The sequence below is a fragment of the Alligator mississippiensis genome, chromosome 6, assembly GCF_030867095.1.
Source record: "Alligator mississippiensis isolate rAllMis1 chromosome 6, rAllMis1, whole genome shotgun sequence".
Lineage (NCBI taxonomy): Eukaryota > Metazoa > Chordata > Crocodylia > Alligatoridae > Alligator > Alligator mississippiensis.
This window is the reverse complement of record NC_081829.1, coordinates 87,589,151-87,608,786: the sequence shown is the minus strand read 5'-3', so window position 1 is coordinate 87,608,786 and position 19,636 is coordinate 87,589,151. Positions and strand designations below refer to the sequence as shown.

At 44.5% G+C, this 19,636-nt stretch overlaps 1 protein-coding gene across 2 annotated transcripts in view; it reads left to right on the top strand.

Moving 5' to 3' along the window:
* GRK5 (G protein-coupled receptor kinase 5) overlaps positions 1-19,636 on the top strand; it is a 250,610-nt gene that overhangs the window by 88,597 nt on the left and 142,377 nt on the right. For both annotated transcript variants that reach the window (XM_019485911.2, XM_019485912.2), the window contains exon 2: positions 11,411-11,506. In XM_019485911.2, coding sequence (XP_019341456.1) covers positions 11,411-11,506 — 96 coding nt within the window. The remainder of the gene's footprint in view (positions 1-11,410; positions 11,507-19,636) is intronic.

Genomic DNA, 19,636 nt, shown 5'->3' with positions numbered 1-19,636 from the left:
ACCTGGCGCTGTATATTTCAAGTGATTTTGTTAATAACAATTTTTCATTACTTGTGTTAAAACTGCACATTTATCATAGATTTCATAGACATTAGGGCTGGAAGGGACCTCGGAAGATTGAGTCCAGCCCCCCGACCGAAGGGCAGGAATTCAGCTGGGGTCATAGGATGCCAGCAAGATAAGCATCCAATTTTCTCCTCAAGGTATTCAATGTGGGTACTTGAACCATTTCCGATGCCAGGCTATTCCAGACCTCGGGGGCTTGGACAGTAAAGAAATTCTTCCTTATGTCCAGCCTGAAACGGTTTTGCAGAAGTTTATAACTGTTCGACCTCGTCATCCCTTGGGGCACTCTGATGAACAAACATTCCCCCAGATACTGATGGTCACCCCTGATAAACTTGTAGGTGGCCATCAGATCACCCCTGAGCCTGCGCTTTTCCAGGCTAAAGAGCCCCATATCAAGTGCGAGGAGATCATCTCTCCTAGAGTAGCCCTCCCTTACACAGGGAAGTTGAGCTGGGGGGGCGGGGGCATGGCCAGGCTCTGGCAGGCCCACCCCAGCAGCTCCCTGACAGCTGGGATTACCAGTACACAGGGCTGCCCAGCCCCAGAGGGGAACTCTTCCCCCTGCTCCCTCTCCACCACAGCTGTGGGGCCGGGCGGGGGTCCCTGTTTGGTGCTGGGGGGGGGTCTTCTCCCTCCTCCCCACCCCTGCAATGGGGTTGGGAGGGGGGCTTCTGTGAAGCTGTCTGGCTCCAGAGGGGGACTCTTCCCCCTGCTTCTCCCCCATCACTGCAGGGTGAGGAGGGGGGCCTCTATGGAATGCTGTCCAGCCCCAGAGGGGGTCTTTTCCCCCCACGTCTCCCCCCCAGGGCAGGGGGAGGCTCTAGGGGAGCTCTTCCCCCTCCTCCTCCTCCCAGAAGAGCAGCAGGAGCACAGAGCTCAGCTAGGCAGCATGTGGGGTATGAGGGAGTGGGGGGTGTAGGGACTCCCACATACTCCCCTATGGCATGCAGCCCCTGTTGCCTGGCAGCAGCAGCAGGCAGGGAGGTCAGGGTGCTCGTACCTGGTGCAGGGCTGGCTCTGGCCAGTGCTGCATGAGTGTGTGAGGGAGCGGAGCCTGCCTTATCCCTGTGGCTCTGCTCCCTGAGCCTGCAGCTCTAGCACTCATAGTGGGGGAAGCCCTGCACTGTAGCCCGCTGCCTCCCCAGCTCCCTGGCACTCTGCCAGGGGTGGAGGGAGCCCCTTCCCCAGCTTCCCCACAGAATGGAGCGTGGGGTTTCCCCTCTCTGAGTGTGGAGCTGCAGGCATGCTGTGTGGAGCCATGATAGAGGCAGCCAGCACTGTGCTGGGGACAAGAAGTGGCTGAGCAGGCTGTGTGGGGCCGCACTCCTATCCCCGGGGCTCGAAGCTGTGTGCCTCCACACTCAGAGGGGAAGCCCCACACTGCAGTCTGCGGGGAAGCAGGAAATGGGGCTCCTTCCACCCTTGGCAAAGTGCCAGGGAGCTGGGGAGGCAGCAGGCTGCAGTGCAGGGCTTCCCCCACTGCGAGTGCTGGGAAGAGGGAGGGTGGGGATTCCCCTTGGCTCCCCAGGGTTGCCTGGGCTGGGAAACATAGGCTGGGGGAATCTCTTGGAGGGGAGGCTCCCCCAAGGTGGGCCAGCATCCACACAGGGGGCTCCTGAACCCCCTGTTGGGGGACAGCAGGACTAGGAACAGACATTCAAAAAGCCTGAGCCTGAATTGATTCAATCTTTGTAGGTTATTCTAACCTGCAAAGCTTGAACTGATTTGGAGGCAGATGGACATTCCCTTTTCGTTCCAGAAATGCAGGCACATACCTGCAGTGGCTCAGGCTAGAAGTTGGAGGGTGCTAGAACAGCCCTCCCTTCCCTTCCACATCGCTGAATTTAGGGCAGGGTGTGGCCAGGCCCCAGCAGGACCCCCTGATTAGGGAGGGGTCCCCCACCCCTCCAATGCTCCTCTGACTGAACCAGAAGGGAGTTGCACACAATTTACTGACACAGCAGGGAGTTGCACAACAGTTATCAGCCTATCAGCAAAATAAAAGCTTCCCTCATTAGTTCAATCTCTTCTTAAACAACATTTTCCAAGGAAGGAATGGAGGGACATTACCAGCTACCTGGTTAAGTCTGATACTACATTCAACCAGGCTTATCTCAAACTGGGTTCAGCCATTTTCAAACTGGTTTATGTGCACTGAATGTCTGTTCTGTTACAGGTTTAAACCAGTTTCTGAACACTTAAATTGGTTTATGTGTAATGGTTGTCCCTAGCCCAGGGATTTGGGGGCACTTGGCTGGGCTGGCAGTGGCCAGCAGGCTGGGTGATGTGCTTTAATGCCCCATGTCCACTGGCCTGGGTCAGGGCAGACCTCCCCCTGCCTTTCCCAGTTGAAAACATAATGTCAGTTCAGTTGGTTATTGGTTCAGCTTTCCTAAAGGAAGTTGCCCAGTTTGAATTGATTTAGCCTCAGGCTTTTTGACGGTCTGTACTTAGCCTGGGTGAGCAGGGTCTAGTACAGGGGTTGGCAGCGTTTTTGGGCAGAGTGCCCAAAACACCTGCAACCTTGAACTGTAAGATGTTGGCATGCCAGTGATGGATGGCAGCGGAGCTGCAAGGGGCCTGATCCTTGTTGCAGCAGTGCAGCTCTGGCCTCTTCCCCGAGGTGCATGTGCCAAGCAGATTACCATTGCGTGCCATGCTCTGATGCACATGCCAGGGGCTACCTACCTCTGGTCTAGGGCTAGTGTCTTCCACAACCTGCGTGAGTGCCCTAACCATTAAGCTATTGAACTAAAGCATGAGAGGGTCTTCTATCTCTTCCTCCATTGTGTTGGCAGTAGGTACACATGCAGGAAGGTAGGGTAATTTCTGTTTCATCTATGGATGAAATGGGATCACAAACTGTGCTCGAGTGCCAAGAAACAGCACTTATGTGTCTGGGTAACTGCCATTTAGGTGCATAAAGTGATAGAGACGGAGGCTAAGGGCTAAATTGTGTGGCTGAGTAACATGAAAATATTTTCCTGTCTCCTAGGATTGTTGCAAGGGTAAATGCTCACGTACTACACTGATGGAAGCCACAGAAGTAGCTAGATGGGATTTGAGGGCTGATCCCAATCCCAAATGTCATGTGTACAAGTTTTTTTGTTTACAGTATGTATAGAGCACAGAGATAGCTTTGCCATAAAGGATCAGGGTACATGACACTAGAGACATTACACATGCCTTTTGTTTTTCAGTAAGTGCAGTATAGAGAAAATGCTTTTGTTCCCTGTAGGACTAGTTGACATGATGGAGAATGAGCTTTAATCTGCAGTATGTAAGAGCTGAGTTGTTAAGCAAATGCAGTGCTGAGATTTCACTGTCACTGGGAATTCACCTTGTGTTACCATCAGCAAACTGAGATTTCAAATCAGTCAGGCACTCCAAGTCCACGTGATAAAACTAGCATCTAAAACATGGCACCTCCGTCAGGTTTTGCAAAGAAAAGCTGCCTTGAAGATTGCAGAGGCTCCTGACCAGAACAGACAGCGTAAAGACAGGAATCAAGGCACTGTGTGAAAAGCCTTCACTTCTGCAACCTGCACAATTACCAACCTATTCAGAGAAATCTCCCCTTTTAGCTCTGCTAGACAATTTACCCTGTCTCAGCTGTCTCAATGCATTATGTCCTTCAAACCCCCTAGAATTACATTTGGAGCCAGCAAGAACTGCTGGCTCCATGGGAGAGGCTGAGAGCTGAAAGGTCAGGTCGATTTAAAGCAGTTGATCAGAATCTTTAGCATAAAGACGTCACAGGCAAAATAGTAACAATACTTTATGCTCGGCTAAGAGCCAATGATTCATCAGCAGAGGCTGCTTATTTTTGTGGAACGGTGCAGAAGAAGAAAGAACTTGCTGGCTGTATTGATCCCAGCCGTAACAGGCGACCTGGGAGCCCTTCTCAATTCTGGATGGAAATGTAATGTCGGGAAGAGCATCATCCAATTTGAATATATCAATATGTTTTTAAAATCAGATGTATTTTTTAAATGTTTCTGCCCCAACCTAGTGTAGTCAGTGTCTTCCAGCACAATCTTGACGTTGGCCTTTCAGGTGAAGCTGTTATGTGCTGCTAAATGTGTGGCAGTGGAAGGGATGACTCTGAATACTGAGCCAAGGGCTTTCAACCTTTTTTAATAAGTGTATCTCTGGCGGCCAGACACAGAATGGGACAAGGGGCGCGCTCAGACGTGGAGCGGTGGCAGCGCAGGGTGGTGGGTGGCAGCAGCGGCCGCCACATGCGTGCTTCCCCACTCGCATCCAGCCAGCACCTGTGCAGCCTGCAGAGGGGCACCCCTACCCTTGCCCCCACCCCAGCGGCCTTGCTCCTGGGAGGTGGTGGCGCTGCGTCCCTGCCTACCTGCACATACCCCCTAGGGCCTTCCCGGGGGTACATGTACCCTTGGTTGGCGACCCCTGCTCTGAGCCTTTGTACTGTATGGGACAGATCCTCAGCTGATGTAAATACTTCATTAGTTAAACAGCCAAACAGTTCATCTCCTTCCACCCTTCCACTTGCTAATAGATGTTTATATAGTGCAGTAAATTCCCAGACATTTACCGTCATATAGTAAGTCTCAAAGTCTACAATTCACAGTATACAAGGCAAGTCAGGGAACAATAGTTCAGGGAAGGGAGTGTAATTAAAATTGTTAATGTGGAGAAGGAAGCAAGTTTCTGGAGGAGGAGGTTTACCAAAAGGGTCAGAAAAGGAAGGGGAAAAAAGGGTCAGGAAGTGGAAGCACCAGAGCCAGCATAATAGGAGATGCAAACTGAAAAGTGCCAAGGATTGAGAGCTAAGACTGAGAGGAGCAAAGCAGTTAACTGGGAATGCAGATGGAAATTAGATCAACAGTGGAGACTAGGGTAAGGTCCTGCAGAGCCGCGAAGGTGAGGACTATTCCATGTGTATGAGAGAAAGCAAATGAAGAGTCTCTCAGATAATATGGATGGAGGGATGGAAGAAGAAAATATCTTTACAAGGTATTTTTGATCAGCTAAACAGGGAAAGAATGAGAGGAAGGAAGTAGAGAAAGGAGAACATGATTGTAATTAAGGGAATGGTAATTAAATACACTATTTACCACACAGTAAATAGCAGTGCTTTACTGCATATTGACTGCTTGTGTCCATGTCCACGTGCATGCCCTTATCCCCTGGCAGATGAAAGCTAAACCATGCAGTGCTGTGTAGACACGCAAGCTAACTTTTGAACGACTGAGCTGGGGTAGCAGGAGCAGTTTAACCACAATACATCAGAACTTCGCAGACTAATTTACCTTGCTGAGAAGGGTCCTGCACCTACGCTATTTCCAACACATGCCCTAGTTCATTCAGAGTTACCCCAGGTATTTCTACACAACACTTCCTTGTGTGGCATAGCTTTGGCCTAAGATCCTATTAACAAAGAGCATAAAATCTAATTAAAGAACTAACAATACCATTACTCATAGAGCAAGAGAACCGGAAAAAAAAAAGAACTAGTCAGAGTTCAGGAAAAGGTCCCCTTCATCCGTATATTGTATAAAGGTTCTCTTTACATGGTCAGGAATTCACCATACACAGCACAATTTCTGCAAACTTCCGAGCTTTCCATGCAATATTGTGCTGTTTATTGAATCAATGTACTCCTTATTTAGTCTGCAGAATCATGTAGTATCCAACATGCTCTCAGTCTGTGATTGCGACTCTACTAGCTGCACAACAGAATTAACTTGGCTCTGAATTAGTCATTCAACATGCCTTGGCATCTCAAATAGAATCAAGTGAATCAGATCTTGTGTGTGGGGACTGACTTAAATGCAGTGAGTAGAGAAATCTCAGAGATGGCAGCTGGGGTTTCAAATTCAGAAGACTATGCTCACATAGACCTCACGTAGTTGGACAGGCTACCTGGCAGGGACAGGCACATTAAAGGACTGCAACGGAAGTGAAACCCTCCTCACTACACTTCCTTTTATTTTTGCTTTTTGATTTTATCCTTTCTTTATTTCTTTCCCTTGCTCTTGTCCTCATTGTTCCCTCTTTTGAGGCATAACCCTGGAAAAGGAAAAAGATGAAGAAGATGGAAAGAAAAGTTAGAATTGAAAATACCTGAGGATTTTGATACAAGAGAAACGTAATAAAATATGCCCTCATATTAGGGGGGCTTGCAAGTTGGGTGGACCAGAACCAGATGAAGTTCAACATTGAGAAACGTGAACTATTCCAGGCCACCCCAGACCTTAGAGATCAACTAGTGATACACAAGGAGATAATGAAGCCTAATATGCTGTATTTACTATGTTTCCCTGTGCCAAGATGAGCTGATCTCATAGGTGCTGTAGCCTCTAGTGACCCCAGCCAGAAGAAAATGCTATATATTGAGAATATTATCCCTATAGAGCACAGTGTGAGACTTGAGACTTTACAGCAAGCAGCAGCATATAAAAGGCAGGTACTTTGTGCAACAGTGCTCTTTCCAATAATATTATTTATTTATAAGTCTCCACCTTGAACCACCTGAGGCCTGATGCAATTAAAATAAGGTCATATTAATAAACATCACAATTAACATATCAAAGCCTGAGCTGTTAGAGGTTGGAAGAAAGCTAACTCTCTAATGGAGGCAGATGGATTCCAGGGACAGCATGTTCAAAACTTAAAAAGCCAGGCAACTTCCAATGTTTGGATTTTAATTTTAGTGTTACATGCTTAATAAAGATGTAAGGCTGTGTTGTTTTTATGGCTCCTCAGCAATGAAAGGGAACAAGAGCTGGCAATGAAGAAAGAAATAGCAGTAAGATGAGCTGGGGTTGTGGGGGTGGGTGGGATGTGGAAGAGGTTGAGATTAGAAAACATTGTGGGGAAAGGGAAAGAAAGATGAGATTAGGAAAGCATAAAGAGAGAAGATAGGTAGGTTAAATATTATTAAAGATGTTCATGAGATGGCGTTCGAAGAAGCTAGAGATGCTTGCAGTGGAGGCTGTAACACAGTCATCTCCAACCTTTGTAAGTAGGAGATCACGTTTGGCATTTAAAAGCAACCCAAGATTTACCGTGCGCTGCCGCCACTCCTTCCCCCCTCCCTCCCCCCTGTCCAGCACGTAAGTCTGTGGGGAGGGAAGGGGGGGGGCAGATGAAGGCAGAAGGAGAAAAAATTTGGGGGTGTGCCTCCCCAGCAGCTAAGTCCCACCCAGCCAGGGCCCCACTCAGCTTACCTCTGCTCCTGCTCTGCGGCACTGTCCCTCACTGTGGGGGCCTCAATCTAGCCCCCATCCCTTCCCTTCCTTTCCCTTCCCCATGGACTGACCTGCTGGGCTGGGGCATGTGCATGCATGTGGGCACTCAGGCCCCTACCCCAGCCTCGGATCGACTCCAGGAGGCTCTAAGATCTACCAGTGGATCGCATGGTGCTCTGGGGAGGTCCCCGAATACTGTAAGAGGGCCAGTGTTGTGCCCATCTTCAAGAAAGGGAGGAGGGAGGACCCAAGTAACTGTAGGCTAATTAGCCTAATTTCTATCCCAGGGAAAATCCTGGAAAAATGAACTAAGGAGTCTATGTGTGATAGGCTTGCAGAAGGTAGGCTTCTGAACGACAGCCAGCATGGCTTTGTCACAGGCAGGTCTTATCTTACCAACCTCATCTCCTTTTACGATCGGGTGACTCGCCACCTGCATAAGAGGAAGGAGGTTGACATTATATACCTCAGCTTCCAAAAAGCTTTCGATCTGGTATCCCACAATGTCCTCACAAGAAAATTGAAAGACTGTGGGCTTAACTGCGAGACAGTCAGGTGGGTAGGAGACTGACTGTGGGGCCTGTTTGAATCAATCTCTGTCATCTTGGCAGGAAGTGGTGTCCCACAGGGGTCCAGTGCTATTAAACATCTTCATCAATGATTTGGATTGAGGGTGAAGAGCTCACTGGCCAAGTACGCAGATGACACCAAGTTATGGGGAAGTGTGGTCACGCTTGAAGATAGGCTGCAGATATAGGTGGACCTAGACAGGCTTGCAAGTTGGGTGGACTGGAACCAGATGAAGTTCAACATTGAGAAATGTGAAGTGCTCCACCTGGGGACAAACAGTCCCCTGCACACCTACAGGCTTGGCAATGCCAACCTGACCAGCACTACGCATGAAAGGGACCTGGGGGTAATAACTGACCAGAGTATGAATGTGAACCAGCAGTCTGGCACTGTAGCCATCAGGGCTAACAATACCCTGGCATGCATCAATCGATGCATCTCCAGCAAAACCAAAGAAGTGATTCTTTCACTCTACTCAGCATTGGTGAGACCACAGCTGAAGTCCTGTGTCTAGTTCTGGGCATTGCACTTTAACAAGGACATAGTAAAGCTTGAGAGTCCAGAGAAGGGCCACTTGTATGATCAGAGATTTGTGGGGCAAGCCACGTGAGGAAAGAGTGAAGGATCTGGGACTCTTCGGACTGAAAAAGAGAAGGCTGAGAGGGGACTTGTATGCCTCTGATGTAGCCGTAAGATGGGGCTCAGTGAACAACTATTCACCAGGGCACCCTTGGGAAAACTAGGAGTAACGGTCATAAACTTCTGGAAGACTGTGTCAGGCTCAACATTAGGAAAAACCGCTTCACAACTATGGTGTCCAGACTGTGGAATAAATTCCCTCCAGAGGTGGTACAATCGCCTACCCTGGAAATCTTCAAGAGGAGACTGGATAGGCACCTTGCTGGGGTCATCTGATCCCGGTTGTCTTTCCTGCTTGGTGCAGGAGGCTGGACATCTTCCAAGCTCCCTTCCAGTCTTACAATCTATGAATCTATGAGATGCCCTGGTTGGTGAGCACTGCTGTAACAGTCGTTTGTATGAGGAGGGGCTATGAGGTAGGAGCTTGGGAGTTGCCTACACTTGTATCCTGGGAACCTAGGATGCTGACAGACATGCAGCTCCCCAATCTAACCCATGATGCTTCACAGAAAGCATCATGAGTTGCACTGACCCTCCTGACCCAACAGATATTCACTGTTGCATGTCTTCAGCTTCTCTCCCCTAGCTCTGCCACCCCCCGCCCCCCCAAGCTCTGGTGTTGTCTGCACATGTGGTTGCCCAGGCTGTTCTGGACAGGGGATGGGTGGATTGGAGGCTTCCTGCTGAGTCAAGGGGGACTCCAGTCCCCCTGCCCAGCGCAGGCTGAGCAAACCCCAGCCCCCTCCCTTCTCCCCTCTCTCACTGTGCAAACAGCGTGGGGGGCCAAGTTAATGAAGTTGCTGTGCTTCTGAGCACTGTCATTTGAACTCTCATGTAATGAGGGTTAATTTGTCACATGATTGGGCACTTTTGAAGCACTCTGCAGCCATGCACTTTGTCAGTAGGGGTGTGTGAAATGGGCCCTATATGAATCGGATTCAGATTCAGCCTGAATCAGGGACAGTGATTCAATTAATTGATTCGGATCACTGTCCCTGATTCGATTCAGCCAGATCCGAATCTGAAGAGTCAGTGCTGATTCAGAGAACCAGTGATTTGGACATAGATACAGCTTTAAAAGTTTTTTCTACATACCTCAAGGTACCAGGTGCGACTCATGAATGCTGCACTGCTGGGGCGGATGGAGCATCCCACAGGAGCATGGGGGGGGGGCTTCCCCCACGTGCTTGGGAGTGAACATGGAAGTGACCCGGAAGCACTTCCGATCCACTTCTGGGTCCACTGGGGAGCACACTCCCCCCCCCCCCCGGTGTCCCCCTGGCTCAGTGATCAGTCCTGAGGGGACCCCAGGTGCCACCCCAGACCCAAGAGGCACCAGTCTTTGGGCTGGGGCAGCGTGGGGGAACCCCTCTGCGCGCTGCCCGGCAGACCCAGAAGTGGACCAGAATTGCTTCTGGTCCACTTCTGGGTCTGCTGCTGAGCGCACTGGGGAGCCCTCCATGCTTCTGTGAGGCACTCCATGCGCCCCAGCATCACAGCATTCATGAGCCGCCTCGTACCTAGAGGCATGTAGAAAAACCATTTAAAGCTGTGTCTAAATCACCGAATCTTTCTGAGGTCCTCTAATTTAATTCGCATTCAGAGATTTGGCCACCGAATTAGGTCGAGTCTCCACCAAACTAAATCGGGGACCAAAGCTTCGCACAGCCCTATATGTCAGGGCACAGTTGTAGAGCGCTTTCAAGGAATTGACAGTGCAACAAATGTAACTTCTGTCTAGGCCCCTAGTTCTATCCGAGTACCCTTTGGGGCCCTTAGTAGCCCACCCAGTCTGTCAGAGCAGAGGTTTTAGGGCTCTGACTCCTGGGACTTTAGTGGCAGAGTTCAAAAGATAAAGCGATGGGTTTTAATAACTGCTGGCAACTCTGTGTGAGGAACACTAGGTAGCAATCTATGCTGATCCCCCATGTCCAGGCTCCTCCTCTCATTGGGAACTCTGTTTTTATACACAGTGATATAGAAACATAATTGTTATTTACTAAAAATAAAACCTTTAATGAAAGATTGATAGTTATTGTCTTAGAATTGACATCTTGAAGTGGTGCCTAGGAGCAATAATAGGCCTCAGATTATGCCCTTCCTACCAATCCGTAATCTTTTGCAATGAGAACAGTCCAGTCCAGTCCAGTCCAAAAAAGCTGAGATGGGAGTAGGATCACAGCCCAGTCCAAGAAAGCTGAGGGGGGAATAGTATCAGGAAAGGGAAGAAAGACCAAAATCTACAAAAGTGTGAGATCTCCTGTAGCCCGTGGAAGTAACTTACTTTTCCTTTTCTTTAAAAAAGAAATATGATCCATGCTCTTAACAGTGATCCATGTATGCAATTCCCAAGGCACTGCCACTTTAAGTGTATGTCTCATATAAGTACTGTAATTTGAAGTGTAGACAAGGGGTGTTGAATTTTGATTTCTGCAACCACCCCTTGTGTTCCAGATGAGTTGGACCCAAAGTTAAATTGTTATTCAAATCCACTAGAGAAGTTCAAAGGTAGAAACTTTGCAAACAGGTTGCTTTGTTTTCCATGTAGTGATGGGCTGTTTGCGTTTAAATGCCATGAGAACTGCTCAGTCCAGCACCCTCATATCTGAACTTGAAAATATTGGTCTCATATAATCCTCAAATCTGAACCTCCAGACTTCAGTAAGTCAGATCTTGGTTGAAACATTGCCTTTGTGACTTATCTCAGTGAATACCACTGTCAAATGTCAGTGAAACACTTTGCTGTACCGCCGAGTTTTTGTGATCTACAAGGACTGTGATATTTTAAAATTTGTTTATAGGGACTATTACTGGACTGATCACAGCATGAGTGAAGGGTGCCCAGGTCTGGATCAGCTATGACCCTGAAAAAGGATAGAATCCTGACATCTCTTCTCCTTTTTCTGCAGGGGGTGGAGGAAAGCGCAAAGGCAAGAGCAAGAAGTGGAAGGACATTTTGAAGTTCCCTCACATTAGCCAGTGTGAAGATCTCCGAAGAACAATAGGTAAGAGTCCTTTTCTCTTTCAAAAGCACCGTAGGAAAAAAAGCAGGTATTAACACGGACTCATCTAAGAAGTCTCCATTAAATATGGTCATGTTGGCATGGTTGTCCAGTCTGGGCCGTACTGGGGCCAACATGGTGCTCAGTGGTGGAAAAAGGGCTCAATGGTGGAAAAAAAGTCTTTCCTGCTTCACCCTCCATTGCATGTTTGTTGTCAAAGAGAAAAAATAAATCTGGTAAAATCAGAGATGCTTTTAGCAAGGTTGGACATTCATATTCATTTTATTCTGGTGTGATACGCACAATAGTATACGTTCCTTACAGCCAAGCCAAATGGGTCAGGAGTAGCCATACATGTTACAACATTGTCTTTGCCCATTTTTATGGATGCCTCATAAACTTTCTTCTTTAAAATATTGTGTTTTATTGATGTGAAACAAATATTGAAGGCTTGGAAATGGAGTTTCCGATGGCTATTTCTATATCATTTAAGCTACCCTACTTATGTCTGTCAAGTTTCCTCATTTTCTTAACTGCTACATTACTGAGCAAAGTTAGCAGGTATAAATCCCCTTAAATTGCTGCCTGAAACCATGGCTACTGTTCTTGCCCTAAGGGGTTAACTTTAGCTAAGTTCCTTTTCTCCTCTGTCTTTAAATCCAGACAGTGGCAGAAAATGAATGAAAGGCAAGAAATTGTTATGACGGAGATAGCAAGTGCCATAATTTGTCTGACTTTGGTGGTAATCATGAGTCTGACTGCTGGTGTTATTGCATGATTTATGCTCCAAATATGCAGAGAAAATACATGAAATGTTTTGAAACTCTCATTCATGGTCTCTTCCAGTGAATTTTCCTTTCCCTCACTTTCTGTTATATAGCAAAAGGTAGCTAAAAATGTACAAATGTGCAAGGAAAGGGAAGAGGAAGGAGAAAGAAAGAAAGAAAAGAGAAAGTAGAGCCTTTCAGTTCATGGGCACTTACCTACTCTATGTTCATGCAAACCTTGGAACTGTATCTAAGGATACTGAACCTGCTGCAAGCAAGTCAGCTTAATATATTATCATTTACACAAGGAATTATCTCTGCTGTTCCATTAACCTTGGTTCCTAAAGGGGAAAATGCATCTAATAAGACTCCTGCTGTGTAGAAATGCACAATAAACCATGAAGGAAGATGGTTAAAAATTCAGTCTGCCCCAAGGTTGTTTTTTTTTTTTCTGAAATAATATTTTATGCATGTTATTTCTGACATATATTTGTGGCAGTTCTTTCCTAGATATTTATTTTGCATCTTTTCATTAATAGGCCAGAAACAAAATGCGCGCAAAAAAAAAAAAATCCCTTGGGTGGCAGGTGGCAGATGTAGCTCCACTGCAAACATCATGTGTTTGAGGTATTTTTGGTACAGATGGAAATCTGGAAGTCTAAGGTCCAGGGTCTACAGCCCTCATTCATCTTGTGTTGTGTATCACCTAACTTTAATGAGACTGCACAAAGTTTCATCTCAACCCAAGTACATAAGGCTGTACATAAGCAGGATGTGAAGCTGCTTCTTTAATTAAGTTCCTGAGAATGAAGATCCCATGTAGGGGCTGGGGGAAGAGGGGGTGTTATTTGTATTTGCTATCACATCTTTCAAATGCATTTTTGTAAAAGATGTAGCATTCTCTGGGGCAGCCTGTTACCAAAGGTGAAAATCCTCATTGACATTAATAGGCTTAAATGTGTGAAGGATAGCAGGTTCAGACTCTTGAGGTGGTAAATAAATACCTAAATTGTATGGGTGTGGGGAGGGATGTGGCTGGCGTGTATCCTATTTATTTATTTAGTTGTATATATGTACATATGCACGTATACATACATACATACATACATACATACATGCATACAGTATATAAATGTTTTCCATTTACTGGTTTGGATACTCTTCAACAGCCTACAGTCTGTTCTACCATATAAAGCATTTGTGAGCGTGGGATTTGTGTTCATGCTTCTTAGGTTCTGATGGCAAAGGGCGCCCGTGCAAAAGCATGCTGCTTAATTTTTGCAGACGTGAGCCACTGATTGCAAGTGACCTTCTGCCACTATTATTGTGGCTATTCTGTGTATGCGAGTCTCAGTGCCCACATTTACCATGTGAAATCTTGCATCTTCCTGCACCCCACCGGAGCGCCTTGAAAAGAAGCTGTGTCTAAAAAAGTACAGCACGAAAAGAAATCTGCGAAAAACAGGAAGGCTGAAATAAACCCAGGGTCTGCAACCTCTGTTGACACAATTCTGAGTCAGTTCATACCTTTTGGTTCTCTCTGTTTACAGGAGCCTCTGTGTTTGACTATCCATCATCTGGTGTCTTACTGAAAGACTCGCTTAATAAAACCCTCTTCCTGCCCCCCCCTTTTCTTCACAGATATACAAATCAAAACATTGGGGAGTAACTGTGTTGATAAATAAGCAAATGTTGGAAACATCTTTCTGCAAGTGCTGCTTAGCTAAGAAGCCGTTCACCCAACACTATTTTTTTTTTTTTTTTAATAATCTTTCCTCTTTCATTTTGTTCAAAGTACACAACACCTTTTGCCAGGAAAGTCTGCCTGCATTGTGTGCTAATTACACGGGCAAGTGGAACAGCAGGGCTCTTGAGAGGATGCAACAGTAATGCCTTTACTTGCTCTGAATGAGGCTAGTATATTTATTATGAATGGCTAATGTATGTTTCTGTTTGCAGCTCTTTTCCCTGGGTTCAAAATAGGGAAAAGCAACTAGCTTTTCTGCATTTAAGCAGCTAGTTTTCCAAAAGTACTAAGTAACCCTTTCAATAGATGGAAACATTTATTACAATTAATCCTATTACAAATGCCGTTTGTGAATTTTATATACTGCCATTTTTACAACTCACAGATAATAGATTAGGAAAACAGAGATGTTTTCAGGGGGGTATAGGGAATTAGCAACATACTGCTTTGACAAACACAAGATCAGTTAGTGGCACAGGCGGGAGAGTGAAAAGGCCACAAATAACAGAAGAATTAAGAAAAAAGCCCCCTCTCTGAAAGCTAGAGTGCTTTTTAGATAATAAAAGATTGTTGATGTCTGCAAATATTTTTGAATGACGCAAAAGGTTCTGTTGGTTAAAAGTGTGGAATTTTTATTTATTTTGCTCAGACCCATTCTGTGCTTTATTCTTTCATAAAAAACTGCTTGGGTGAAAGAGTTGATTATTCCGATCTTTGGCAAATTTTATTTCACAACTGTCCAAAAGCTATATAATAAATCAAGATTTTTTTCCAAAAGATTGAAGTTTATGGGGAGGCTGTGCCACAGAATACGTCTGCTGTTTGTTATGTTACACTGATTTGTTGCATTATAGCAGATTGGGTGTCATGAAATCCAGCTTGTAGCATGCCCAGTTTATTACAAAACTTTAACTCCTTCAGTAAAGAGGAGTCTTATCATGGATTACATACAGTAACTAGGATAAGTCTGATGTTTTCTCTTGTTAAACTTTTACACTTAGGTTATACAATCAAAAGGATCAACACCATTAACACTAACTCTTTTTTAACACTTGTAATGTTGCTTACTTTAAGAAAAAAAAATCTTGGGCAGTTAACCTATTTCAAATTGCTGCTTTCCCACATATAGCAGAATTAACTGTGAACTTTCATTTTCAGAAGGGATGAGTTCACTAGTTGTTAAAAATACTCTTCTGTGCGAGAAATGTATTGTAGACAGGATGAACAGACTATGTTGGCTAACAGTCAAACCACAAGATTTGTAAGCTGCCTTTTTGTAAAAACTAGCTAATACAAGTTCACACTCCCAAATATTATTGAGGCCATCAGAAGGGTGACATTTCCACATACTGGGCTTCTCTGAGTTTTTGGTTGTACCTGCACTTTATTTATTAATATTTTTTTAAAAACGTGGGGATCTATGGATGGAAGGCACTGCAGAATTGTTAGGGGGCTTAAGTGTTGGTGTGTCTATACTGTAGACACTGCACTGCAACTGCAGTGTAGTGTAGACCTATTTGATCTAGCTTTAAGGTTGGGTTTTAGTAGTGGCCAGGTCCCAGCAGCATGGGCAGATGAACTGACCAAGTACTTACCCAGCTTCTCAGGGGAATTTTGCTGAGTTCGATGTTGCCACAGCCAGACTGCAACAGGTACCCTAGCTAGCTAGTTTACAGCTAGCCCTCATGTGGCTGAATTATCCTGTAGTGTTAACACAGTGACAAGTATAAACCATAATTATTTCCATAGAGCTTCATAAAGCCAGTGACTTTCTTCCATGCATCTCAAGGTGATAAACACTTGAATAATTTTATTTTCTTGAGTAGTCATTTTGTCTTCTGTTAATATCAGCTGGGCCTGTTCATGGTACTAAGTACTGAACTCTGTAGAGAAGTAATTGTTCATAGGCTATTGCATGTTTAATCATAGAAATGGGTTATTACGGCCTGTAATGGCAGGCAATTGAAAATACCCCCAAATGATCTACCATGTTAAGTGGTCCTTTCCAGAAGCACCATATCCTGAAGGTTAAGTGTCAGGACTAGCAGTTTTATTGTAAGGCAATAGGGTATAAAGATGAGGCAGCCTGTGATGTCCAGCTGCCCATCTTTGGCAGTTTACCTGCCATGGTTCCTATTTTTCTTGGTGGTAGTGTCCCTGGAGATGTATGACTTTTCTTAATCCAGCCACTGACAGCATCGTAGTGACAACTTCTTCCCATGGTGTGGATATACAGCTTTGTTTCACTTCCCGCTCATGTTAACGTCCTGCTGTACCCCCTCTGGACTGCGTAAGAAGGCTTCCACTGTGACACTCAGCATGGAAAGAGAGGAGTCCATGGATGACTGAAATCAAAATATGTCAAAATTGGAGGAACTGCTAAAAACCTCCTAAATGATTTATTGCTCTGGAAAAAGCTATGTGGATTCACGGATTGCATTAATACTGAAAACCTTAAGCTGATTCATTTTTGAAGGAGAAAGGGAGAGTCTCTCCTTCTGGTCATCTGCTGCCCATTCTCTTGATAATCTATGTCCATCTCTTCCCCATTCCTGGGCTCACTCCTTCTCTGATGGAAACAGTTCGCCCCCACTCCTTTACAACACAGCCTTCCTATGAGGGTTTTGCCTTCTGTCTTCATTTTGACATGCTGTCCATGTCAGGCATTCATCTAAATGAAATGATAAACTCCTAAGACAAAACTCTTTGAGACAAGGAACTTGCCTTATGTTATATATACTGACAGCATTTGAAATGATATTGCTTTCCTTAAAATGTTATTGTTTGTCTATAAACCCATATTTATCACAGTTTCTTTCTTTAAAATCCTTCAGACTCAAATGCAATGCTTCCAGAAACATAAGTCTTTAATGTTCTAATGATGGACAAACAGAATAATCTTCAGGGGTGTTGCAGGATTAACTGTATCCAGTTTATGGCAGTGCATGGAATTAAGAAGGGGTTTTTTGTAATTTTGTAATACCATCACAGAAAGTATGTGAAAAACAAGCTGTTTTATGCATCTAGTGAGACTCAAGACTAACACTGGATGAAAAGTTTGCTTGCCGGCAGCCGGTATTTGACAGCTTCCAGGACTGTAAAGGGGACACAGGGGAAATGAGTTTAAATGATCTCAGCCCACATTCTATTTACAGAATTTATTTCACAAGACTTAATCCATTAAGCATTGCCTTGGCAATGGCAACCCAGAAAAAAACCAAGCAAGCCGTTGCTGTTTCCCATAAAGAGCAGGCAGTGGATCCACATCTCCTCCCCAAACAATGCTTGGGAGCTCACATTAACACAGTACTATTCAATATAAAAAACAACACATTTCAGAAATAAAATCACTGACACCTTCTTTTGGGACAAAAGCACTACCAATCCTTGTCTATGATTTAAAAGGAGAAATGCCATAAGACATGCCCAACAGTTTCCAAAATCTATGATAGAAAAAGACAGAAAGGGAATGTGAAGTAAATAACCCCTTTAAAAGATGCTTTTCATCTATCATTTAAAATAGGAATTAGATATTGTAACCCACAGGGGTTGCTTTTATCTTTTTAGGTAATACAAGTCATTAACACTAATTAATACTTGTGCAGAGCTTTGAAATTGTAAGTGCTCAGTGTTGATATAGGGGTTCATTGCTTAATTTTTAAGGAAACACTTTAAAACTAATTCAGTATTTGCTGGGTTTAGGGAGAAAGACGTAGGGATAAATTTAGGATAAAATCCTTCTCCTATTTCTGTTGGAAGTCAATTGGGATTTTGCTATTGATCTCAGTGAAGAAAAGGAGTAAGGCAAAGAAAGCCTTGATTTTGCAAACAGTTAATAAAAGTGTGTGTGTGTGTGTATGTGTGTGGACAAGGTTTTTTGGGTAAATCTGATATCTTTTATTGGACCAATTCAAATAGTTGGAAAACTTCTGCTTAGCAAGCTTTCAGGTTTAAATACCCTTTGTCAGGCTGAGGAAGCATCTGCAGTTGGTGTGTGCTCTTCCTGGATGGAATGAATAGTGTGTGAAAGGATTACTTAACTTTGTGTGTGAACATTTGTGCATGTGTCTAGGTTTTTAGGTGCAGAAGGTTTAGTAGGAGCTGAGGAAAGGTAATTCTGTGGCTAGAATTGTGCTTCGGGGCAATTTGCAGATTAGCTGCTGTATTAATTGACTTTTCCATATATTTTCAAAGGCCACTAGAATAATAGCGTCCTTTTTGTATACTTAAATAGAAATATGTAATTATGGAAATGTTGCTTATTATTCCTATTATTGATATCTGAGTCATTTCTTTGAAAACTCTCCTGTTTTACATATACAACATACAACTATAGATAGCCATAGCTGCAGCTAAATTTATATAGATATACTAGAACTGCTTGATTTTTTTTTTTTCTCCTTACTTTTTTTTTTTCAATTGCAAATGGCTTTTCCAGCTGAAATATATAGATTATGGAAATTTTCTATTAAAATGAAATATTTCTGTTTTTGATGAAAAATTGAAAACTATTTTTTCCATTGTCACCCCTTCCTCCCCTTCTGAAGAATAAAAATGGGGAAACTGGGAAGAAAACAAAGGAAGGAGGAAAACAAAAACTAAAAACAAAGTATGTTCAGACCAAAACCTAGGAATAGAATTCATTTTAGTTTAATTTAAAAAAAACAAAGGAATCTTTAACAAAAATTCAAACTGAGGAAAAAATCAGTTGAATTTTTCAGTATATAACATTTTTGGTAAAATACATTATTACAAATATAATTGACAGATACTGAAAATTAATCTGTACTGATACTAATAATAGTGGTGATGATAATTCACACCCACCCTAAAGCCATTTTTGATGAAAGTATATTCGTGTAAATGAAAACCTGGCCCTATATATTCTGGAAGAGGGGGAAGAAAAGCATAGGATGTTTAAGGTGACAGATACTTGCTCTTCAGTTGTGTGCTGGGATTCTGTTTTTAATGCATGATGGAAACATGAAAAATATTTTGGGAAATTAGTCTCTGACTTCGGAAATGAGAATAATTTGGGGGGGGGGGGGGGCTGGGCAAATCCTACCTTTCAGCTGGTCAGTCATTCACAGGTTCTTAACAAATGGGCTTTGGACACCCTGGGGCTAAGTACAGACAATCAAAAAGCCCAGGCCTGACTCAGTTTAGTCTTTGCAGTTTAGTCTAAACTGCAGAGATTAAGCTGAGAAACAACTGGACAGACATTCGCTTTTGAGTCAGGAAATGCAGCCACATACCTGCAGTGACTCAGGCCAGGCACCAGGGGGCACTACAGCACGGCTCTCTGGCACATAGCCATTATGGGCTGTGTGTTTGCTGCTTCTTCCTGCTGCCCCTGAGGTCTCTGGGATTTGCAATCATAATCACAGCAGCAGGACTCTTCAGGGTTGCTCATCACTTCCTCTTCCTGCTTCCATGTTCCTCTGCGATTTGTAGTCCACAGTCATAGCCAGCAGTAAGTTTTTAGCAGGGCAGGGCAGCTCTGTACTTGGGAGGAAGGGTACTTTAACCCCCTCTCTCTGGCCCCAGACCCCAACCGGGGTTTGCCCCCTCTCCCAACCCTTCTCTGCTGGAGCAGATGGCACATCCCAGCCCAGGGCT